Source organism: Barbatula barbatula (genome assembly GCF_947034865.1).
Source record: "Barbatula barbatula genome assembly, chromosome: 17".
In the NCBI taxonomy this organism is placed as follows: Eukaryota; Metazoa; Chordata; class Actinopteri; order Cypriniformes; family Nemacheilidae; genus Barbatula; species Barbatula barbatula.
This window is the reverse complement of record NC_136780.1, coordinates 11,797,519-11,822,826: the sequence shown is the minus strand read 5'-3', so window position 1 is coordinate 11,822,826 and position 25,308 is coordinate 11,797,519. Positions and strand designations below refer to the sequence as shown.

General features: G+C 38.2%; 1 protein-coding gene across 3 annotated transcripts; it reads left to right on the top strand.

The window, feature by feature from the left end:
* The first annotated feature begins 815 nt into the window (after positions 1 to 815).
* On the top strand, positions 816 to 25,282 carry rbbp8l (retinoblastoma binding protein 8-like). 3 transcript variants are annotated; one of them, XM_079479068.1, is made up of 16 exons: positions 816 to 964; positions 18,754 to 18,813; positions 19,260 to 19,372; positions 20,360 to 20,402; positions 20,516 to 20,611; positions 20,703 to 20,815; positions 20,992 to 21,067; positions 21,145 to 21,329; positions 21,850 to 21,902; positions 21,992 to 22,029; positions 22,110 to 22,812; positions 22,956 to 23,085; positions 23,173 to 23,207; positions 23,297 to 23,399; positions 23,488 to 23,575; positions 23,672 to 25,282. In XM_079479068.1, exons 3-15 carry the CDS (start codon positions 19,306 to 19,308, stop codon positions 23,571 to 23,573), a joined length of 1,728 nt encoding a protein of 575 aa, XP_079335194.1. In that variant the 5' UTR covers positions 816 to 964; positions 18,754 to 18,813; positions 19,260 to 19,305; the 3' UTR covers positions 23,574 to 23,575; positions 23,672 to 25,282. The 3 variants fall into 3 exon arrangements, with proteins under 3 accessions (XP_079335194.1, XP_079335193.1, XP_079335192.1); XM_079479067.1 differs by lacking the exon at positions 816 to 964 and adding an exon at positions 17,165 to 17,369; XM_079479066.1 differs by lacking the exons at positions 816 to 964; positions 18,754 to 18,813 and adding an exon at positions 17,165 to 17,369.
* The last annotated feature ends 26 nt before the right edge of the window (positions 25,283 to 25,308 follow it).

Below are 25,308 nucleotides of genomic sequence, written 5' to 3'. Positions count from 1 at the left end.
GAAATCTCGATCTATGTCTAGAATCAGTGCAGTTCCCTCCATCTCTCTGAATGCATTTTACGACCACGCTGAATAAATACCCCGTTAAACAATTTCGCATTGAATATCGCCGGTATAATATGTAATATATATATATATATAAAGTGTCATGTAAGTCCTGTTTATTGTGTACTGGCACGGAAAATTGTCGTGGGAAATAACAGAGCAGGGCGCATGGGAGAGAGATAATTACCATTAAGAAAAATAACCACAGTTTTATTATAGTAAAAGTGTAACTACAATGGCTTTTTGCCATATTGATTAATGTTTTATATTATGTTTAGTGTGGAAGTAACGGATAGTATTTCTGGTTATGGTTTACCTCAAATAAAACAAAATATAGTTACTATAGTAAAACCATGGGTAATGTTCATAACTGTTAAAGAGTCTTTATTGTATAATTTACTGCAATGGACATCTTTTCATTAAATATTTGATTATATATGTGGTTGGGTGTTTTGACAGATCTTCATATGCATAGCATCACCTCCACTTCAACTATGAACCCTAAAAACGTATTGGCTGAGCTTCTGCCGCACACGCCAAAGTAGACAAACGGAATCTCCTATAGCAAGACAATAAGAGAAACATAAAAAAATGCACATTTATGCACATCTTCAAAGCTGCAGAATTGTGTGTGTGTGTGTGTGTTTGTCTATTCATCTGTCATCAGGGAGGCTTGGTGAGGAGACTCGGTGGAGCCCAGAACTCAGGGGTCAAGTCCAGGTTTTCCCAGCCCCCAGCAAGCCGCCCGCTCTGGAGAGATGGACAGAATCAGGGAGAGGCGTGAAGGGATGGGGAGGAGAGGACATGAGCCCGGAGTGATAGATTGACGCTGAGGACGAGGAACAGTGGGAACGGATATTATGGACGAAAAACAGTTTACTTTTTCATCTAGCAGCCAATGTGTTTGGCTTCTACACGGGTAAGTTGAATGATTATGTTTTTGCAAGTCTTGATTTACCATGTCACTGCTTAACTTAAAGTCTGTGAATTTAAAGTGTAGTCATGTTTCTTTCCACTCTCCAATCATTTGGATTTGTATGTGTTAATTAACTTAATTGATGTAAGCTGAGACCCTATGCCACCCTGTGACCTTCTAGCATGACCCCATTGTCCCCCATGCCACTCTATCTGTCTGTCTCCCTCTCTTTCTCTCTGTCTCTCATTCTGGGTGAAGTGTGGAGTGATGGAACCAGGGCGGCTCTTTCTCTCACCCTCTCGTCTCCAGAGCGCCCTGCGGTTCAGGCAGGGTGAGAGACACTGCTGAGCTGTGTGTTATTCTTTATGTCGACCTCCTGCTAGGAGCGGCAGTCAGCACAGCTAGTTACATACACTGCGCCTTCGGCCTGTCAATCAATTCATGTCGATAATCACAACGCCTTTGGTATCGAACACATGCGTACACACACACTTAGAAATACATGGTTTGCGGCTATATATGGTTGAGCAAGAATGAATGTGAATGTAATTTAAAAATGAAGCTCACCTTTCAATCATAACATTTCACCGAAACAATTTTAGTTTGGTTTTAAATGTTGCCCTAAAAATAGATGATTTTCTTTTAACTTCACCTCGGGTGTGCACTTATGACTAATCTACAGCTATTGCATTCCTGTTTTTATTTTACAGCAATAATCCATTTGTAGATTACAATTATTAGGGCAATAAATGACTGAGGAGACACTCTTACAAATAACAGTGCTTAAACGTTTTTTTCACATTGATTCCATTGAAGAACTATTTTTGTCTAAAGGGTTCCATAAAGAACTTTTAACATCTGAAGAATCTTTCTGTTTCACAAAAAGTTGCGAAAACGTTTCTTCAGATTCTAACAGAGGATGATTCTTTAAAGGAGTAGTGAACCTTCAAAATTAAAATTCTATCATCGTTTACACCCCCTCTTGTCATCCCAAACATGTATGACTTTCTTTCTTATGCAGAACACAGAAGAAGATATTTTGAAGAATGTTGTTAACAGCCCCCATTTACTTGCATTGGCTACAAAAGAAGAAAACGGGGGGCTGGGCTGTTCTGTTACCAACATCTTATTTGTGTTCTGCAGAAGAAAGAAAGTCATACAGGTTTGAAATTACAAGAGGGGGTGTAAATGATGACAGAATTTTTATTCTTAAGGTGAACTACTCCTGAAAAATCCTTCCATTTAGAAAATGTGCTTATACGTTTATATGACTCTGACATTAACATCACCCCAACCAGCTTTCGACAGCTCTTTAAAACTTTATTAAAAACATGTTCCCCGATAAGTAACTACCCCGTGTTTGAATCTCCATCCATGCTCTTTTGAGATTTTTACCCATGGTGCATTATCTTTGAGATTTTGTTTTGATGGATGATGTTTAATGTCCTTGACAACGTCTGTTAGCAGCTTGTTAGCGACACGTAAAAGCTTTTCAAAATCAGAAGTGGGGCATTATTGGTATGTCTTATGTCATAGAATATTGCATAAAAATACATAGAGCTTTTCTTAACCACAAACCTTATTTCAGTCCTAACAAAAAACCCCACTGACTTCAAGACTACAAAAATGCATTATCCCTTCTACACAATATTTTGGTAACTGTGAAACATATGGACGTTTTGTTTCAGCCAAGGCTGATTTTTCCGTGGTCACATTCCATTAAAAACTTTTTCGAGAGTGGAATGAACTTTGACCCTGCCCCGGTCAGCTGAACTCTAGCCCACTCATTAATTTATAGACTCTGTGCCATCTGATTGGTGGTGCACTGATGATGTCAGCCCCGAAACAGCAGCACTAAATTATAATCATAGCCGTCGTAAAGACAAGGGCCTGCTGCACATGTGGAATTCTTTTCTCTCTTTCTTTTGCCTTTTCTTCTCTTTCATTATCTCCCCCCTCTCCCCACTCCATCGTCTCCTTGCAGGATTTCCTCATTTTCCTGTCTGTCTATCTATTACTTTTTCTTTTTGTCTGTCTGTTTCTCATGTTCCTACGTTCAGTTAATCTCTCATCCCGTTGTGTTGTTCTCTCTCTCTTTTTCTCTTTGCTTCTGAACATGCACTTTGGATAACCCTGGTTGAAGACCCTTCGCTGCACTTTGCAGATAGATGCAGTCTATTTATTTTACTGTAAGAATAAGGCGGACGTAGAGAGCCAGAGAGGGAGAGAGAAAGACATACGTTCTGGTGGGTGAAATCCAAAAGAAGCGGTCTTAGAGTGTGTGTGCGCGTGTGTATGTCTGCTGACTGAATTTTCAAGAGAGCCTTCTAGATTTATAGAAGTGGCTCAAGACCTTGAAATATTTTTAATCGTGATTTGTTTGATTACGTGGGGGAGTCAAGAGAGCTGGAAGTACTTTAATACAACATTCTCTCTCTCTCTGTCACACTATGCCCCCCTCCTTACCCCTAACACACAGACACTATATCACTCTCTTTCTTACACATTCAAGCTCCAGCAGTTCTCTGAATTCTGCAAATCATCATTCACAGACATTGATTACTCTCTGGTCTCATTTTCGGTTGCCACCATTCTTTAAAATATCTTCTTTTTGGTTTTCTGCAGAAAACAAGAACGTCATCATACAGGTTTGAAGGGACGAGAGTATAAGTAAAAGATGACAGAATTTTCATTTTTAGGTGAATTGTCCCTTTAAGTCCTCCTGGGATGTTTGAAAATTGGTGGCACAACTTGATGCTTTTACTCTTTCTTTTTGCAAGCCATTTTACATCGACGGCACATTAAATGTGCTTTGAATTAAAATCATATTAAATCAAATTTTGCGTTGTTCAATTGGCATGCCTCTGTCAGGGTCGTGACTCCGTTTGACACACGCAAGGAGAGAAATGTTTCACTGCCTAAAAAATGTCTCACTGTAAGGGGTTTGATAAACTCCTCTCTGATGGCCTCCTGGCCTGATGATGTGGACACAGAGACAAAGGCCGACAGCAGCATTCTTCTGAAACAGGAGTTTAACACACGCTCAGATAACAGAGAGGTATTTACAGCACACTTCACTGTTACCTTCTCCTCTCCGTTACCTCAGAACACATAAACGAATACTGCATAGCGCTACAAAGAGCCCGTTCAAAGACTATTGTGTGGAAAATATTTCAGATGCTAGTATAGATTGGATAAGGCGGTACCATGTGCCCTTTACTGTTCCCGAGTAAGAAGATGAGATGAGATGAAAGGAGATGAAATGAGAGGAGAGAGGATGAGAGTTGGGAAAGTTGGGTTAAGACAGCGTGAGGCTGGTGAGCGGGAGTTATTGCTGTAATGTGATTTGAATGTGTGGAGATTAGGCTGCAGTCAGTTTGACTGTGTGTATCAGTGACAGGCCTGTCCATCTGAAGTCCCGCTGGGATTCCTCTAGCTGTGTCTCATTGTGCTGGGCCCTGTAAGACAAAGGGTTAAGTAAATGTTTGGGGAAGATAAGGCCACTCACACTGACAGCATGCAGACTTCACGGACCGGGCTCCACTACGGCCAAATTACGCATTCACACACTCCTCCTACTCAGTGTTAATTCCTTCTCAGTTTTCTCTCTTTTGCTTCCGCCTGTTTCCATTTGGATTAGACTTTTGTGGGTCGGTTTGTTCGTCTCTGTCATGTGAATGTAGTCAATGTGTTTACATGAACATTTTCAGAATTTTACCTCTTTGAGTTTAGTGATTCATTATTATTATTATTATTATTACCTCATAGTCGTCTGTGTTTCTCTTCTGTCATATATTTATTTTTTATAGGGGATGACGTATGGAAAAAAAAGTTTGATAAATCATTTTAGTCATTTATTGCAACATAAAAACATTATTTTATTTCAAGGATGGGGTTAAGGGGTGGCTATGAACAATATTTCAAACAAAATGTGTTTTAATTCATTATCTATTCAAAGTTCTAAAACACCTTTTATTTTGTGAATCTATGCATTACATCTGTTTAAAAATGTCTTAATGTTGTGTTTTTCTCTAACATTTTGTCCTGTTTGATAAAATCACGCAAGGCACTTCCATACGTTCATTTGGTAATATTAAACTTTAAAAGATATTAAAGGGAAAGTTCATTATTCACCCTCATGTCCTTCCAAACCTTTTTGTGACTATTTCCTCTTTGGAACACAAAAGAAGATATTTTGAGAAATGTCTCAGTGGTTTTGTGTCCATATGGTCAATAAAATCAAAGTGGTACCATGTTGTCCTGTTACCAACATTCTTCAAAATATTATGAGTGCAAGTAAATGATGAAATAAAGCCCAAATATTACTATACAATGGGTAACTTCGGCTTTTAAGGTTACTGACTTAGCAAAAAGTTAAAATGCAAAGCAGGGATGACTCATTTACAGTGAACAATATTTGATGCTTCTTTGTGTGTGTGTGTGTGTGTGTGTGTGTGTGTGTGTGTGTGTGTGTGACAGGGACTTTGTATAACGTGCAGCAGTATTATGCTGTCAGGTAGTATAAAAACATAAGTAGTACAGAGCAGTGGGAGGAAAACAGTGGAGACTTGCTCCAGCTGCTATCTCCAACAACAAGACTAAAAGTCTGGCCAGGAAAACTGGCTCGCACACACTCGGTCCTATTTTCTTTAATGTGCACTGCTCAGTTTTTCCTACTCACAAAACAAGCAATGTCCTGCAACTGATAAGCGAGAGGAGAGACTGTGTACCTGTGTTTGTGTGAACGTAGCGTCTGTGTTCTTTTTTTTTGGAGGGTGTGTAGCATTAGTCACTTGAGAAATGACTTTGGTCCTTTATGTATAAGGCTTCTGGGCGCGTTACATGTAGCAAGGTTAAGTGGGTGATTGCATGTAAAACTGTGTTGGCATCCGGTCAAATAGTAATGAAACACTTTGTCATGTTGGAAAGCATTGTCGAGGTTTCATTTTATGCCAGGTAGTAAAATAAAGGTGGGTCTACGCATAAGTTGAAATTTATTTGGAATGTACGATGTATACAAGATCATTGAGCGCTCACTGTACACGGTTAGACGTTTAGTTTTTCTCCAGAATAGCCATATAGAATAAACACAGAGGTTAGGTTGTGGAGCAAAGATGTCAGATAGTTTATGCAGACTTCCTTCATGTACGGTCATGTGTGATTCAGCCAACAGCTAATAAGTACCACAAACTGTCTCAGTTACAAAGCTGCAAAAATGGGAGAAAAGAGTAAAGTTTGTTTGAAAGTTTTCTTGGATCAATACGAATCATAAAACATGGTGAGGGGTTAAGGGGGGTATCGTCTCTCTCAGCCAGTAAAGTTCATGAACCTTGAAAATAAAATAATGAAATGTAATTAAATTAAATTAATTTAAATGACCATTTTCATTTTTTCTGAATTTACTATTTATAGACCAGTGTTTAGAGACAATGATAATATTTTTCCATTCTGTGAACTAACAATTTTTCTACCAAATTTCATATTTACATATTGCTTCTTTTCGCATTTATTTGTATAAAATGAAAATTGGAGGTCGAAACAGGTCAAAGCCACATAAAAGATGCTTTGTTTTTTTCAAGCCTCAAATACAGCAAACAAAACAAGTTCATGCTCACTTTTAAGCAATACAACATTTGTACATATATGAAAATAGGATATATATATACGCATATATATATATATATATATATATATATATATATATATATATATATATATATATGCGTACAGTATATACATTCTGTATAAAAAAAATTTGAGGGATGACCTCGATTTTTATCACAGTTTGCATGTGTCTTGTCTTGTCATGCTGTCAGTCTTTCACATTGCTGTTGGATGACTTTGTTACTCCTGAGGTTTGTTTTTGTTGAAATTCAACAGACGCTGGACTGAAATGACCACTATACCTTTAGAAATCTAGATTAAATGACAATTTGGAATGCTCTCTTAATTTTTCCGCAGCTGTATAGTGCCATTGTAATGCTGTGATTTTTCAAAATGCACCATTGTAATACCACGTTTAATACTGTACATGGGCAATGCAACCTTTCAGAAACAATGTATCATACAATCCCCATACGCATCACAAGAGGTTTTTGCAGGTCATCCCATCACAGGCTCACTTAACTAGTTTCAAACGAGTAAAGATCGGCCCTGAAAACACATCAACCACAGTCTTTCCGTTTATCCCTTACTTTCACACATATTAAAATTATGGCCCACTTTTTACACAAATAGGAGCACATAAACTAAACCACAGATGTCAAACTACACAAAGATGTGTTGCCATTGATGTGCTTTTGCCATACACATACACTCACTGTACACGGTTAGACGTTTAGTTTTTCTCCAGAATAGCCATATAGAATAAACACAGAGGTTAGGTTGTGGAGCAAAGATGTCAGATAGTTTATGCAGACTTCCTTCATGTACGGTCATGTGTGATTCAGCCAACAGCTAATAAGTACGACAAACATCCAGTCACATTGTCAAATTGTCATCCACTGTGGCTTGGTTAACCATACACAGTCTGTGATTTGTGCGAATACTAATGACAGACACTTGTTAGCATGTATATCAAAAGATGCATCACCTGCTGTTACAAGGTGGCAAAAATGGGAGAAAAAAAGGAAAGATTGTTTAAAAGTTTTCTTGGATCAATATGAATCATAACACATGGGCGGGGGGAGGGGGGATTAAGGGGGGGTATCGTCTCTCTCAGCCAGTGAAGATTTAGGTGGACATCTGTTTGAATCAGGGGAATGGATTCATGAACCTGGAAATTAGCTGGTGCACTTTGGATAATCTACACCTTCGGGAGGACTGGGAATCTAAAAACACACTCCCATCCTTTCCTTACTCCCTCTTTCTCTCTACATCACACACACACACACACTAACACAAACACATTCAGTTTCTTTATATTTATTTTTCCATTCTCTGTACTGCACTGCCCCTCCTTGCCCATTACCATGACCCTTGTGTCTTCTCTCTTACTTTCTCTCCATTCTCTCTCCATCTCACCCTCCCTCCTGCTGGTTTTATCAGTGGTCCTGCTCAGTGTCCTACTGTCATGTCTTGATGTGATTTATGTCATGGGCTGTGAAGTTTACTTATCTCCTCCCCCTACACACACACACATAAGATCTGGCTCCCTCTTTCTAGGGCTCAGCCAGCCTGGCTCCTCCGCTGACCAGCACCCGGATCGGGCCAGAATAAGTGGGCAGGATGGGGTGTGTGTAAACATATTTGTGTCAGCAATGACTTGATGCCATCCTTGAAAAGATGCTTTTACATCAATAAAAACTGATACTAATAGTTTTAAGTATTCTATCATATCTTATCCTGTCTTGTACCGTCCTATCCCGTTGCATCCCTATCTCATCCTGCTCTGTCGTATCCTCTTTTCCAAATTTCTCATCTCTTCATTCCAGTCCACAAGTCAGATTTTTCACCTCCGGCTATCTGTTTACAGTGACCAGAATCATCCGAACCATATTTGTCATTCCCTCCATCGAAGTGACTCCGGCTCCATTTATATGTCACCATCCGTCCGTAATTTTGAAATACCTTCATCCATGTGTCTGCTACGTATGCGTGTGATATTTGTGAGGTGCATTTGTGATTTGTGTATGTGCGTGTGCGCACTGCAGAGGTCGTCCACATCTCTCGTCTAGATGGCTCTTAGCGCAGAGCCTTTGATGTGCTTTTAGAATGGCCGTACAGCTCTCTGCTTTACCTCTCGCTTGACAATTGTTTATTAGTTTTGAAACGGCTTTAGTGGACATCAGGCTCTCTGGGATGGCCAGTTTTAGAAGAGGACAACTCACAATTCACCACGACTCCTCCTCTGGTGCAGGAACCTGGACAGAGGCTCGTGGATACCATTGGAGGGCCAAGGGAGACCCTGGGACGGATGAGGTAGGGGTTTTGAGGGATGGTGCTTTAGTTAGTGCAGGGTTGGGTAAAATTCAGAATTTTAAATCTGGATTCCTTTTGTTTCATCAATTGGAATTTGAATTGGCAGTGCCCCAGGATGCTGAAGGGAATTGGAGTGACAGGAAGAGGAATTTCCTAAATTGAAATTGGAAGGAATTGAAGATATGCTATATCACAATAAATGAATTTAATTAGTTAAATGGAAATATGAAAATAACATTATTTTATGTTAATAATACAAAAGGATTTATCTAATTAAATTTTTATTAGAAATTGTATTTAAAACAATAACATGTAAATTATACCGTTTTTTAAAAATTAACAATTCTACAGCTTCAGCAAATGGACTGAAATTTTGGTTTTAATTTTGGATTCTATTCATTACATAATAATATAAAACATACAAATGCACAACGTGGCATTTTATTTAAACGTTTCATAAAATACCATATGTTCTTTTAATTTTCATCCTGTTTATCAGTTTATTTATAATGAAAAAGCACACAGCCCTGTTGGAGTGAGTTAACTTTTGAGACGGTCACACAAGTGAGTGTATGAGAAGACAGAGAAAAGAGAGAGGACCACCCCTGTGCTTAAGAGCTCATTGTGTGTGAGATTTATAGCAATGGTTACTGGTTGTGAGAGGTCTTTGAGGGTCCTGTGGAAGTGCTGAGAGAGCTCTGTATAAACGCCTCAAGAGCATTATTTAAGGGTCATAAATGAATAGGGACTGTGCGACAAAGTGTAGTGAGAGGATTGGTTATATTGTTTGAGTGTATAAGTGTAGTGTGCAAAAGCAGAGACGTAGTCCATTTTTATTTTACATTCATCAAAATTAGTATCTTTGGGATAGATGTGATCGTAATGCCTAATTTTTACAACATATAATGATAGAATCATCTTCATGCTATCTGAGGCTGAGCCATGAACGGTTCAGCCTTGCAAGATTGGACATCTACATCAAAAGACCGTTTTAAATTCATGTTTTGAGGTGATTCTTTTTGTCCACTTGTCATGTGATTTTTGTCATGTGGTTCTGTATAGTTTAAATAACACCAGTTGTTTTGTAGTTTCATGTCATGTCATTTGTAGGGGTAAGTAAAAGTATATTTATTTATTTAATTATGTATTTATTGTTGTGTGTGTGTGTGTGTGTGAGAGAGAGAGAGCCTGTGTGTGTGTGCCTGGGTGTGACAAAGGGAGATAACTGTAAGAAAAGGTCACTTTTTATTTAATTGGTTATTTTGGTTTGTTTAACCAATTCAAATTTCCTGATTTTGCCTCCGAGACCAACAGATTCCAAGTTTTCTCCATGTATTTATTTATAGGTAAAAAAACAACATTGTTAAATTTTGACTCTATATACTCATATATGTGACCCTGGATCACAAAACCAGTAGCAAGGGAACATTTTTTGTAAAAGACAAAAATAAAAAGCTTAACTATTCTGCTTTCAGTTGATGTAAAAATCAAAATTTCGAATAATTGACCCATGAGACTGGTTTTGTTGTCCAGGGTCACATATAATCATTCTGGTTAAATCAGTCCGAAGACATGAAAAAGCAATAATTATTTTGGATCAAATTGCTATTAAAACTGTAACTAGTATCTTTTTCAGAACATATCAAAACTGTATACTGTATGCAGCTTCCATAGAGAATGAATTCATTCTTTCTGATTTCGAATCTGATATTCCACCAGTATCATCACGGAAACCACTTTAACGTAACAAAGCAGTTCCCCATTTCCTTTAAAAACCGGAGGTCAATATTGCATTAATATAACTCGAATTCATAAGTTATATAAAATATCTATCTGTACTTTCTGAGGTTGAAAATATGATCATTTTTTAATCATGGATTTAAATATATTTGATGCGTGATGGAGACACTGAAGTCACTCGTTATCCCAATCACAACAACTTCTACAGTCTGAAGCAATGGATACTGTACATGCAAACTACAGGAAAATATGCAAATTACCAAACAAATGTAGTTTACAGGTAAAGGGCAGTCCAAACATATGAGAGTTTATCCAAATCAAATTTTAACGTGAAACTAAACAGAAAATTTTAGCATTATAACATCTAAATAAAAGCTAAATAGTTCAAATGTTGCCAGTAAGCCAATAAGCACATGACGTTGACCATGTTATTGCCTTTGTATTAAAGCTCAGGTTTCCTTGTTTCCAGTTTAGCGCACAAGGCCCAACAAGGATCAACATGAATCATCAGATTTCATTCTATAACAAAATCACAGATATGTTGTATTACTTTAAGCATTTCAATGGCATTCTGTGAAGTGATGTAAGTGATCAGTCTGTCTCAAGATAAACAGTGTTCTATATTGGTTTTAGATTAATAATCCAGATACAGCAATTCTCCAGAGCCAGTTTTCACTTAATTTTTCACATCTCCGTCCCAAGAGTCCAAGAGTTACTGAGAGTTCAATTCATTCATCTTCTCTCAAATAAAGAGAGACTCCTTACAAACAAGTCTAATCTGCTCTTCTCATAACTATCACTTTTCCCTCATTGGTTACGTCGTGATACAGTCTCTCTGTCAGCTCGCGTCTTATCTCTGTATATAAAGGCTAGGAAAACACTGTGATGTTTGGTTTCTAATAGGTCTGTGCGGTGTAATTGGCTAATTGCTTTATTTTTCTCTCAAGGGTTCTGTGTTTTGTCATACAGGCAGGAGACCATAAACACACATGAGCATCTCTCTCACTGTCAATGCATCCTGGGCTGTGATTGGCTGAGGGCTGTACTGGCACCGCCGTTTATTGGCTGGGCTGAGGATGAATGGCTGTGGTGACAGCCAATGGGGCCAAACGAGGGTGAGCTGAGTGAGATATGGACGTCCACATTCTTGGGCACTAATCAAATCTCATGTGCTTTCACTGATGCTTGTGTGTTATGTTTGTTGATTTCCCATCATTAGTCTCACGATGTGCCCAGGATCGTGCGTATTTGTGTGTGTGTGACTGAGAGACAGAAAGAGAGAGAGATGAATCATATTCATAGACATATGTATAAATCCTCATTGTGTAAGTACACAGATGGGGGATTTTAGCCTGAGTAAATCACCCAGTTTCTGGAGTTCATATGCAGGAGGAACCCAGACATGCCTCAGCGAAACGCTTCACACACACACACACACACACACACACACACAGACAACTCTTAAAGCTATATTAGTAAGGATATCTCATTTTTGACATTGTCGAAAATGTGCTCCTCACAAGTCAGGCCAAACCTGTAAGCATACACGCACACACATTTTGCTGCAAGCTAATAAAGTTGATATTGAAGAGGTTCCGGGGTCAAAGGTCACACGCTGCCCTCTGTTCAGCCTTCCCTAACCACTCCATCTACTGCTCCTACAGGAGTGCTGAAAATATCCTATGATGGATGCCGATCTGAGATCTCGTTCCCTCCCCCTCCCTCTCTCCCTCTCTCCCTCTCTGTCTCTGTCTCTCTCTCTCTCCCTCTCTCCCTCTCTCCCTCTGTCTCTCTCTCTCTCTCTGTCTCCATCTCGCTTTCTCTGCTCATCAGACCGTCTCTCGTCATCCCTATTAGTCCAGATGAGGATGTATATGTGCAGTCAGTTATTAATGAATTTGGATGGAGCTCTGGACCTCTCTTACCATTCCTAACTGAGACCTGAGCAATTTTCACATTACCTGTTGAATTATTAATTATGTCCAAAATGGAAATCGCTATGTTTCTACAGCTCTTTTATCTTTGTCTTTTTTATTTATTTTTATGCATTTCTATACTCATTTAAATGGCAATATGTTTCAGTAAAAACAGATTGTGTAAAATGCAAAGCCCTTTTTCCACAATAATGTCTAAAGTTCACTCAAAACTACAGTAGAACAAGTAGAATATATTTCATAAGCTACATGTACCACTTTTATGTTGTTTTTGTTTTGATGTCTAACGGATCATGTTCATTATGTTTTTTTAATGAAAAAAGCAGCATTTAGTAAATAGATCTTTAGCAAGATGTATAGCAAAAAGCTGTGCAAAATGTTTTCGCTCAAATGTTTCGTCTGCATAGCTCAGTTTGTGTTTCATTCAAGTATCAAATTATTCTCAGAGATTTCGCCTAAAACTGCTGAAACATAAAACAGAAACAAATGGCACAATTTTTAAAATTCATGAAGAGTAAAGTGTTTAATTGAATATACAGTGGTTAAAACAATCTGGATTTTGGTCAATTTGATGATAAACATTTGAGTTGGGATTGAGATCTTCAAATATTATTCACTTTCTGTAGCGTTTCCCTTCACTTTCCATTGAATCTTTTTGATGTCTGGGAAATAATTGAGATAAAGAGATCTTTTTGATTTCTGATTTCTCTTTCAGATTCTTTTCATGTCATTTCTATATATAAACACATTAAAAGAATCAAACCATGGCCATCAAATGTAATGTAGCTCACTCAAAAATGTCCTTATTTACTTCATGTTGTCATAATTTCCTTCTTTTGTAAAACATAACATTTGCCCTAAGAGAAGTCGAAAAAAGAATTTAGAGTATAGTATCTTTTCAGATAAGCATGCAAACATTTGAATGCCTTCACGTTCTGTAAGATAGTCTTTGAGATACATGTGCTTACAGAAAGACGACGTGTCTGGAGGTCTGTTGGGCGGAGGTGGACAGATACGTCTGGCGTGTGTAAGGCAGACACACAGCGTGGGACACAGGAATCAAGAGGGGGGTTTGTGTGCTCTGTTTGAGTCGACTTCCTCTCTGTGCCACAGAACTTCCTGTTCCGTTAAATAGAGACCCGCCAGCTTCCCACCACCACCCCTGAGCCGGAACAAATGTGTATGTGTGCACGTGCACACAGGTGCCCATCTAACATGTCTTTCATTATGGACTCCATACTGTTTCTTCACACCTTGCACCATGTCAGTGTTTGTCTACGGGGTGTAACTTATTAATGTGGCCACTTGAATGTGTTAGGCTCTTAAGAGAGGTTAGGTTAGGGTACCAATACATTGCAAGCTGGGTAAACATTTATCACACATACACGCATTCATACAGCCACCCACGCTTAACACTTAAGAAAAGCTTTTGCCACTTAGACTGAAGGGCAAACAGAGACTGTCTGGAACAGTGAGGTCACATGACCTGACTTGTGCCAAAGCGTGTGACAGATTAAAAGATTTTAAATCTATGGCATGTCCAAACATACTCTCTTATGATTTAGAATATGGGCTTACATTTGAAATAAACACATAATGAAATATATCTATTTATGCTGTGGTCGTTTTCCATCATTAGACTTGAATCTCGGTGTTGAGATTACAGTATTCTTTGGGGGAATGGAAACCAAAACTTTCTGTTTCCAGACACTGGTTCTGTATCTCTCTCTCTCTTTCTCATTTGATGTCACTGTAACTGGAATCTTTGGGTGGGCTTGGACAGTATCAGGTCCTCCACTGACCAAATGCTCCATCATGTTTTCTGGCAGCACTACAGACGAATGATCATTCTTTTAATCCATAGCGGAAGAATACTGCGAGAGCGATATTGCATTTTAAAAACAGTTCGACAGCACAAGTGTGTAGATTAATCAGACACAACATCAGAATGTCTTTGAAACCCTGCGGTTTTTAAAGGAAATGGGGAACTACTTTGTTCCACTACGAAATTCAAGCCCACCATAACAGTTGAACAAACCTCTGGCGATCCTGTTCAACAGAAAGGACCCTGGTTTTCATCCCAGCAGCATCAGGGTTGAGGACACATGTAGAGCTTATCAAAAGTAGTTTTGTGTGAAATAATTTATGGCTGCCTATGATGAATACATGTGTGTGGGCCTGGTAAACTAAACACAACAAAGATTTGACCGGAATGTGAGGAAGGAAGCCTGACTCCTGACAGGTGGACTACTATGGAGTTAAAATCTATAGTGCCCTCTATTGACTGACTTTAAAACTGCAGAGCATATTGCCTACTACAAAGTGAGCGTTTGGCTGTTTTGTGCATGTGTATTTTGCATTTTGGTATTCTTAGCTCAGATGGCAAAAAAAAACATTTGAAGGATCACAGCCCTCCACGTTTCACAAGTTGTGCAGTGAATAAACTACACATTTTGAATGATTTGCAAACTCCATTTTATAACCAAAGTAACATGCTATTTTAGAGAAAAGCACAGGTGAGCCCACTGTCCTTCATGTGAGTTACAGTTTTATGGGGCCAGGCTTGTTACTACAGTGATAGACATCTTTTAAATGATAGAAACATTTATGCAGCAGTATTTTGTAAAGGAGGGTTCTCTGTGTCTTGTAAATCTGTCTTATTCTTTGAAGTCTTATCTCTTTCGTGACATTGATCGTGATGCTTAAGTGATCCAATGGAATCCCAGTCTTCTAAAAGTGTGCGTGCTCCTGTGTTCCCACAAAATTAAGTTGCACCACAAAACACACTTATTATTAATAACAAACAGCTGTTGCCCTGTCATGCAGACTCATACATTTTTCGAGTATAATTTAATAAACTGTAAATTTCTGTAAATAAATAAATTATTTGACCTTGACTCTCTAATCTTAAAAATGAAAGTAACAGTATGTGCTATTTACACCCGCCACATTTTAAACATGTAAGACATGATTTTAACAAGCCTGTAAATTTGATGAGATGTTAGTTAATGAAAAAATATGCAATACTCTACCGCTACAGTTTCTAAGTAAAACTTTTATTCCTGTAGCAGATGCAGGTAGAAACATCTGGACTGGATTGGGTAATCTCTTATTAAGAGGATAATAACACATATAGTACATTCCTACTTAAACAAAGGCAAAAAACAAACAAGTCAAGACAACTTCATGACACACCCTGTATGCTACAACTGCTATAGGCTATATAGTAGACCGCTTAAAGTACATATATATATATATAAATATATATATATATATATATATATATATATATATATATATATATATATATATAATTCACTATATTTTGTATTAGTTAATCAAATTAATTAATTACGTCAATTCATAGTTGTAACTCTTTTTTAACATAATTTGTAGTACTTTTCTTTTCCTGGGCTTTACTCGTTTTATTGCATACATAATCCACTGTCATAGAACAAGTGGTAAAGCGTTCAGTTACTGCCCCCAGTGGTGCAGAAGTGAACCACATCACTAAACTTTCAAATCAGGATTTTGTGCTTAGCTTCATGAACCCAGAGAAACCAGTTTGCACAGATCTGTTATAATTTGTGCTCTAAAAAGTGTTATTTTTGACCATCAGGCCATACATGGTCCATTAGGCATTTATCTATTACATAAAGACACTTTTTGATTTTCTTTATTATTATCTTCAAAATGATATGTGTTTATTTCATTTCAACTGATTCAATTTTATTTATATAGTGCTTTTGGTTTGTTGCAGTGCACCTTTACATGCATTGAAAGACCTACGTTAATATTCAATAGCCAGTAAATGACTAATACTGTAGTAAAATTCAGGACAGTCTGAACATTTTCTGTCTGTCCACAGTTGTTTAACCTGATCTGTCTAGTTCTGCAGAATCAGGAACCTGGTTGACTGACAGATATAATCATAATCTGCTCTGCACATTCCCGGTCTCTATGATTATTACATTGTTTTGTATGGCTCTGACAAAAGCTTTTGCCGGAGCTCTGCCCAGTCTGATCATACAGAGGCCTTCCTATCATATATGTGTAACAGTGTTTACATGATGATGAGGTTTTCGCAACCTGTTACTTGATGGCAGATGGAATTGGGGGGGGTCTGATTCATGCAGGAGTCATTACTACTTTAGTCCAGAAAATAAAATATATTTAAGGCTATATGCCAATTGCTCATTTTATTATATTAAAAAGATGGTTTCAAATCTATTAAACATTAACAAAAGATCACAAAATGTCCAACATTGTGTTGACTCCAAAAAGCACGCCAAAATATAACATCCTAATAGAGTTCATGAACAAAATACTACTAATGTTATGTCTAAAAGGCCCCTCACAATGTTATTCACATGGTTGTGTGTTTCCATGTCAATACAATAAAGTGGATAAATTTGTTTCCTTTAGATTAAAAGAACAAATCAAAGCCAAATAAAGCGGCTTTGTGTGTCTAAGGTTCTCTATTTCCTACTGAGAATTTTTTTTTGTGGCCGGGCAGGTTCAGTGGGATTTCAGCAAGACCGGTTTATCCAGGAGAGAACTGGTGTTTGTGTGTTACAGGGAGAAACCGCTCAAACCTGTTCTGCTCGTAGAGAGAAGGAGGGGTTGCTTGGCCAGGAGGAGGAGAGGAGTACAGGGCGTACAAACACTCTTTCGCTCCCAATCTTTTCCCATCCAATGTGCCTCTTTTGGGGACTCAGAAGGAAAGCTTTTTGATATAGAGACAGAGTGATTGGCAGGTGGTGTGATTAACATCTCTCGGCTGGGGGCGTTCGCTGTCCACGAGGTGGCACGGGGTGAGTGAGGCAATAGTTTGGACTGTGAGAGTTAATTGACGTTCGTATCAGCAGAGTTGTTGATCTCGTGTGGCTGTCCCATTATTCTTACATTGGGTTGTATGGTGGGATGTATTGGACTTTCGGTCATTACTGTTTAACGCATGATCTTCTGTTCATATGCAGATTATACCACATCAATCATCATTCAAGATTTTTCAGATCATGGGTGTGGTGGCTTATTTGTTTCTTCATATTATTTTATGCTCCGATCTACCTTTTTAGTCTATAGCCTGTAACAGCAGTTATCTGTGCAGTTTTAAATGCGCATTGTTTCCCCTGTTGTGTTGTTTCCTAATTATGGAAATATGCAGAAAGTAAATTTCTTAATTGCAAATGTTTCTGTGCCAACTATTTTCTAAGCAAAACTTTTTTTTAAAGTATACTTTCAAAATCTTTTAGGATTTTTAAAATAAGGGTGCATCCTGAAATGATGCATATTTACTTGCAACATCCTCTCTCTATCTCCCTCTCTCTGTCCCTTGTCCATGCCCATGGTAAGACCCTGTAGTCTTGAATCAAGATTTTAACACGAAATACAGCTCTCATAAAGCATTCAAAACAAGGATTAACTGCCTTAAACAGAAACCTAACAAAATCATTGAAAGTAATTGCGCAACAGCAGATGCATACTTTCCCATGTGTATTACTAATTCCCAAAGCCTGCCTTAAGAATCTATGTCTGTCTGTCCAGCAGTTTGCAAATATTGTGTTTTATCACTTACTGAAGTCATGCAGTATGAGACCTCAATGAACCTATGAGGACACAATGTTTGAACTCTGACCCCAGATGTCAAGGTCAGAGATCAGATCCATATGCTTGCATCCTAAATCTATGAAGTGCGTTAATGAACAATGTTTATGAATGAAACGTATAATTGTTAAGTACATATGCAAAGTCAGCACAACCGAACGGGTTTCCAGCAAGTGTGGGTGATGTGTGATTTTACTGTTCTGACAGACAGGTTCCCTCTTGCTCTCGTCGCTGCAACGTCAGCTAACATATCCCGACATGCACAGAGATTTCAGCAGCAGATGAAAATCTCACAGATAAAAATGCAAAAAAAGATTGCATGGGAGGGGGGGGAGACCGCACCCTCAGCAGCACGTTATATCTCTTCTTGCAGACAGCCTTGAACTTAAAACATCTGATGTGTTAATTATAATGAAGTGTTACAACCAGATGTTCCTTCATCACCTCTTAAAGACATGTAAACATTCTTCCTGGAATAAAAAAAAAGAATGTTAAAAGTTAAACAGTTGTACATGAAACAGTTTGTTCCTAGTAACTTTATCAGCATGTTGGCTTGCCAAAAACTAAGTGCTCATTTTGTTTTCTACGTAGCGGCTTATTTGCAGTTCCAGGTCTTCACGTACAAGGAAAAAGCAAGATTCTAAAACACCGGTCAGTAAATTTGTTAAATCATATTCAGAAATTGACCCGTATAAGATTTTCTGTCCTGCCATTGCTTCCTGCCATTGAGATCACATTGTAGAGGTCTGAAATGAACTTCCTGATCCTGTTTTAAGTGATAGCACACAAACGCATGTTGGCTCTTCTTATTTTATACTCTCTGTCTTTCATGCGCACACACACAAACACGTGCAATACACAAATAAAGTTAGGCCTGCGGTGCTCACCTTGCAGAACCAGTATGGCAAGCCAAGGTTTTGATAGCTTTGTTGTATATGAGTGCAGAAATTCAGGCTCATTTGCAGCAGGTTTAACATGGGCAACAGCAGAATGTAAGCTGCTGTACCATAACATTAATTGAACATGTATCACTTATGTCTTTTCAGTTTTCCTCTCTGTTCCAATCTCTCTCATTCTCTCTCTCCCGCTGTGCTTAGGTTAGGAAGAAGACAAATCAAGCGGCAGGTGTAGAAGAATAGCAGCATGCCTGTGGAAAGCTTCTCTGAGCTTCTGCAGAAACTGCGGGACGTCCATGAACACGAGTTAGAAGGTAAGAAGCCTGTCAGAAGTCATTCAGTTTTTGTTTTGAGCGCTTACACAAGAGTTGTAATGTAATGTGCATCTACACAACAGTGGAAATCTGTGAAAGGGAATGTCTTGTAACTATCCGCAATGTATTTTGAAACGGAGTAAACTCCACCCACAAGATTTGTGTGGTAACACTTAACCGGAAGTTTATGAGCTTAGCACAGCAGTTCCTTCAATTTAGACTTTACGTTTTCATTGTAAAATAGGGTTGGTTCAACTAAAAAAATAAGTTACCTGGTTGCCTTGAAAGTAAACCTTCAAAAAGAAAATTCTGTCATTATTTACGCCCTCTTGTCATTTCAAACTTGTATGACTTTCTTCTGCAGAACACCAAAGAAGATATTTTGAAAAATGTTCGAAAGCGAAAAACCATGGGTCCCCATTGACTTGAATCGGTTTTGAGTCCATACAATAGAAGACAATGGGGACTCATGGATTTTGGTTACCAACATTTTCGAAAAGTCTTCTTTTGTGTTCCGAGTAGAAAGAAGATCAAACTGGTTGAGTAATTTTTCATTTTGATGGTGAGCAATTTCTTTAATTTAACTTGATTCAATATCAGTTGAGACAATGAGATTGTATCAAATTCAATGAGTTAATATTTGAGCTGAATGAGGTTGAAACAACTCAATATTTTAAGGCAACCAGACGAATAAATAATTTTGTACAATGTTGAATAACACATTTTCGTAAGGAGGATTTACTACATGCTATACAACCGAAATTCAGCTTTCGAACCCTTCCGAAGTTCCTTATTGACTTCCGTTGTTATGTGTCACTAAGCATGTTTTTTTCTCCAAAAGTGAAGGGTCAAAATTGTTCTGTGTGAGAATGCATGCTAGAGATGCTCGGACTTTTATTGAGCATTCCATCAGTGTTACTGAAACATTTTGCTTGCTACTGAAACTCCTAAATAAAAAAAGCTCGCTCTGTCTCTCTCTCTCTCAAGGATGGCAGGAAAAATTGGTAGAAATCACAAATAAAAAGAATATGTAAGTTTGAAGATCTGATTTTGCTGTAAACAAAATAATAATAATAACAGCAAATTGTTGTTATGCTTAGTTGCGTTGTTAGCAAACCTGTTATTAATATTATGTGTGTGTAGTGATACAAAGCGCATGGAGGAACTTTACAACAGGAACCAACAGCTTAAAGAACAGCAACGGATGCTGACTGAGAACATCAAACAGCTGGAAAACAGGTGTGTGTGTGCGCCTGTGCGTGCGTGCGTGTGTGTGTGTCTTAAATCTCATCTACCTTTGACCACACTGGATGTGTCTTTTGATTGTCAGGTTGCGAGCCGGGTTGTGTGACAGGTGTACAGTCACCCAGGACGTGGCTAAAAAAAGACTGCAGGAGTATGAAAACTGTCAACTGCAGAGTTTACAGCATATCACTATACTGAGTGAGCTATAAATAAACCGTAAAATAGATATTGATATTATTAACATATCTAGGCATAGGCCTACGTATATTTGACATGTTCCAGTCAGTCACCTCAGTGCAATGTTAACTTCTCTGTTGTCAATTATCACAGTTATATGACTATTAATTAAATGTCCTGTTTGTTCACTACTGTAGTGAGTGAGATGAATGCGCTAAGGAAAGAAAATGACAAACTGAAAGAAGAGGTAAAGAGCCTGAGGGATTGTACAAAGTAAGTAGAAGACGTTTCTTTTTTATCAAGTGTTTTCATCCTGGCGGAGAATAAACACATATTTCTTATGTCTACAGTCGACAGAATGGTCTTTCGGAGGACACCATCGCTCCAGAAGTCAAGATGTCACCTGACACAGCATTGGCTGCAGTGAGTCTACCTACCTCAGGGTTAAAGTCTAGCCAGCCACCACCAGGGGACACCACTGTATCTGCAGCCTCTGTCAAGCCTGAGACCGAAAACAGTCCAACCCATGGTCTAGGTAAATTAAAAAACTTTTTTTCTGAAAATACATGGAATAATATTAGTAGTAATAGAAATCTGTAAATCTAAATATAACTATGAGCTTCAAATGATTTAAGTTGGAAAATATGCAGTGACAAAAAATCTTCTCGGTTTTTAAGTCAAATTTACTTTAGATTTTTTGTGAAAAAATATATTTATTACATTTTTTTTGGTCAAGTTTTTGCAAACTTCGAAAACTGTGTGCAAAACCTTACATAAATTACACAAAATAATCAAGTAAATCTTACTAGTTGTTTTTTACAGTAAATTAAAAAATGTATAAGTTTGATTTAAACCATTTATTTCACTATGATTTACATTGTTGACATGGCCTTATACATTATGTGGGATGATTTTATGTAGACGACAGTCGATCACCAAAAAATGACCCAAGAAAAGGGTTTTTCACAGACTGTGTCACATATAGTTTAATATTTCATTAATTGTATTTAATTTTACATATGAAACCATTTGTAATGATGCTTTTATCTTAACAGATAAATTGTCTGAACACAAACTTATGCAAAGCTGGGCCAGATCATTTTCATTCGTAAGCCATGCTTATTTTCTTTTAAATTAGTTTTTTTGTGTTTATTACAATATCATGGTTGTTAAAATTTTTTGCGTTTTCTCTGTCAGGAGTCCAACAAGCCTATTTTGTATGGAACGGAAAGAAGGTGAGACAGCCTGATAAATATAAATCCAAATAGTACCACTTGACACTCACAACCTAAATTTTCTCGTCATATATTCATAGAGCTGCCAGTGTGGAGTCGTTGGAACAGGGACCTTCTCCGTTATCTCATTCACTTACATCTGCTCTTGGTCTCCTGAAGAACAATTCCGTTTTTTCATCTACTGCCCCCAAGGAACGTAGTAACCGGCAACAAATCCATGCCCCTGTGCCTTTCCGGCCGCTTCCAATGCAGACCGGTCGCCTCCCCTGGCCACTCTCAGATTCCATTGATTGGGTAACAGTAAAATCAGCTGCCTCTGGTGTTACTGGCGGTATGGCACTTCTCCCAAGCCAGACCCAAATTTCAGGCTCGACTATCCTGCATGTCCCCAAAACAATCCCTCCTATCAACGGCCTCATGTCTCGCTCGCATGGCCCGAGCCCCAGCAGCCTGCGGTCTTGGTCAGATCAGTCTCCACGCAGAGGCCTCTCAGAGCATGTTGACAGTAGAGAAAAGAGAGTTGCTGGAGGAGAAGCTGTTACAGTGCTGCCCCAGTGGAGGGTTTCGACGGCGCAGCCGGAAAGGATTTTTGGCGAGAACCTCAGAGAGGAGAAGGAGGAAGCACCGCTGGACCTGTCTGAGTCAGGACGCTCTAAAAGCAAAGAGGAAGAGAAAACACAAAGCGACACATCTTCTTACTCACCACCTGCTCCACTTTCATCATCGCCTCAAAACCCACAAAGTCCTCAAAATGATCTACAGACATCAGACCATAATACACAGGTAAATAGCCTTACACTTTAAAAGGTTTATTTCCATCTTACTATCAAACTGTGCATGTGTGCTTTGCGCTTGTGTTTTAAAAGCATGCTTTGCATCCTTCGTCTCATCTTTCTCAATAGCATAGTTTGTCTCACTTTACACAGGAAGAAGCAACACAGGACAAATGTAAAGAACAGGAGGAGGTACAGAAAGAGGAAAGTTGTCCCGCAGCTGAGACATCCATGAACTCAGACAACAGGAAAGTCCCATCAGTTACCATTCGTCTCCAACAAGGTAAAGTCATGCCTTCTTTACTCTGTTGTAATCCGGCTATGCTGTACTTTTTGTGGCAATGCGCTAAAAGTCGTTTTTGCCTTCCAGTTGTGCTTATGGAGTCACTTAAATCTGGAGGACAGGTAAAAGATCCTGTATGGTTTAAATAACTAAACTCAGATTTTGTGAGATCAGTTGTAACTTCTGTTTCGTTGTGTTATTTAAATACTAGATGGGTAAGGTTGCTGATCCTGGGAGCAAACCGGTAGAGCAGGAGGAGAAGGAGAACAACGACCATGAAACAAGCAGAAAAAGATCAGGGCAGGATACTGATGGTGAGAGAGCCCTATTTATTCAACACACCTTTACCTTGTAAACCGCTCTGAAATGAAAGTTTTTAAGTTATTTGTTGCACTGGTATAGCTCTTTCCCAGAGGCCACTAAAGGAGAAGAAATTGCGGTTGAGCCGAGGAACCTCAGGAAACCATGCAGAACTAGAGCAAACATGAAGGTCTGTGTGTGCTTCTATATGTTTTGTGTGTGTGTGTGTGTGTGCTTCTATATGTTTTATTTACGTGTAATATATATATAATATTTTTTTTTGCAGGCAGTATACCAAGGTCAAGTTACTAGTTTTCCAGCCAGCCATGTTGTCCAATGGCTCAAGTTCAGCCTCCAAATCTCTGACAATATCTCCTCAGTCTTACAAACACCAAAAATGAAGGTGCTTCAGTTCACAATGCCATAGAAAAACCTTTTTGGTCTTAACCTTTTTGATTCATATTGCATTGGGGAGTGGGGTTAGCTGTGTGACTGAGAAACTGTCCACAAGAAAAGCCGTAAAAGAAAAGAAAGATACATTCTATATCTCCCATCTAAAAAAACGTGTTTAACTGCTTGAGCATCTGTCAATTACAAACAGCTGTGTATAACATAAAATAACATGCACACTTCTCTAAATTAAGAGAACTGACACCTCACTCAAACCAAAATAAAATGAGAGATTAGTTAGATCAAGTAACCAAGCTTCCTTTTCTGTAAAAAGTAATGTTTCAGAATGCTCTTTCAGCTCTGGAGTTCATTTAACTCTTTGGGTATCTTTGGCTGGGCCAAAACAGGAAGCCGATAAATGCTATCTTCACAAGAAGCTGTCAATGATTTATCAACAAAATATTCTTTCAGTTTTGGTTCATACCATGAATAATTGGAATTGTACATAGCCTATACCTGTTTATATCCTTCAGTTGTATTGTTTTGTGTATTGGTCTTTGTATTTTTACCATTTTAATATCCTTGCTCAATTTTTTTTCATTTGTTCTTCTGTGTAAAACTGCAATCTATTTTTGTCACTGTTCAAGCACTATGTCCTGCTGCTCAGATGTGACAAACCCTCTGCTTCCCCTTTTGCCTTTTTTCACGGTAGCGAGCATATATTTTGTAATAGCGAATTTTCCACTTGCAGCAGCTTTGAGAGTGCAAATGGCGGAAGGGTAGAACTGAGAAAAGACACTAATAGTACTTTCTGTTTTTACTCTTATTCCACTTGAGGTCACACTGTTCTTAATGCAAAAATACAGAGTGGAAATCTGAGAACGAGCCATTCCTACTACATTTTAAAATGTAAAACTGACGCATTTGCGTATGTTTTTTTAACTTGCCAAGCTTCCCAAAGCACTTTTAAAACAAGATTTAAAAATGTGTTTTAAAATTTTAAAGCAAATATTTGTAATGTAATTACAATGTCTATTGCAATAAATACAAATGTGAATAAACCATCATTCTTGATCGCTGTGTAAATGTAATACGCAGGTCAAATCGAGACAGAGAAGTACAGAACTATCGTTCTAATTTGGGAAACATCGGGTGGGAGTGTTACAGGAAGAAAAAATGTAAATCATTTCAGCATGAGAACACAATTTAGGGTGGCTCGTGGGTCTATCATTTAATATTTCATCACCACAATACATAGATCACATTTAAAATACTCAACCTGCTTTTGAATAGAAAGGATTAGAGCACAGAATTGTCTGAATGCTGAATATGAATGTTGTACATATTTTGATGTAGAAGCAAAATAAATGGTCCACAGACTTCCGCTTGTGTGCAAAGTGTAGCACGAATTTGTAAATTTGATATATGCACATACTCGCTTCTTTCATTATGAAGAGTTTTCTATGCAAGCTCACATGAATTAAATAAATATCGATATTCAACCTGTAGAGACATGTATGGTATTATCTATTT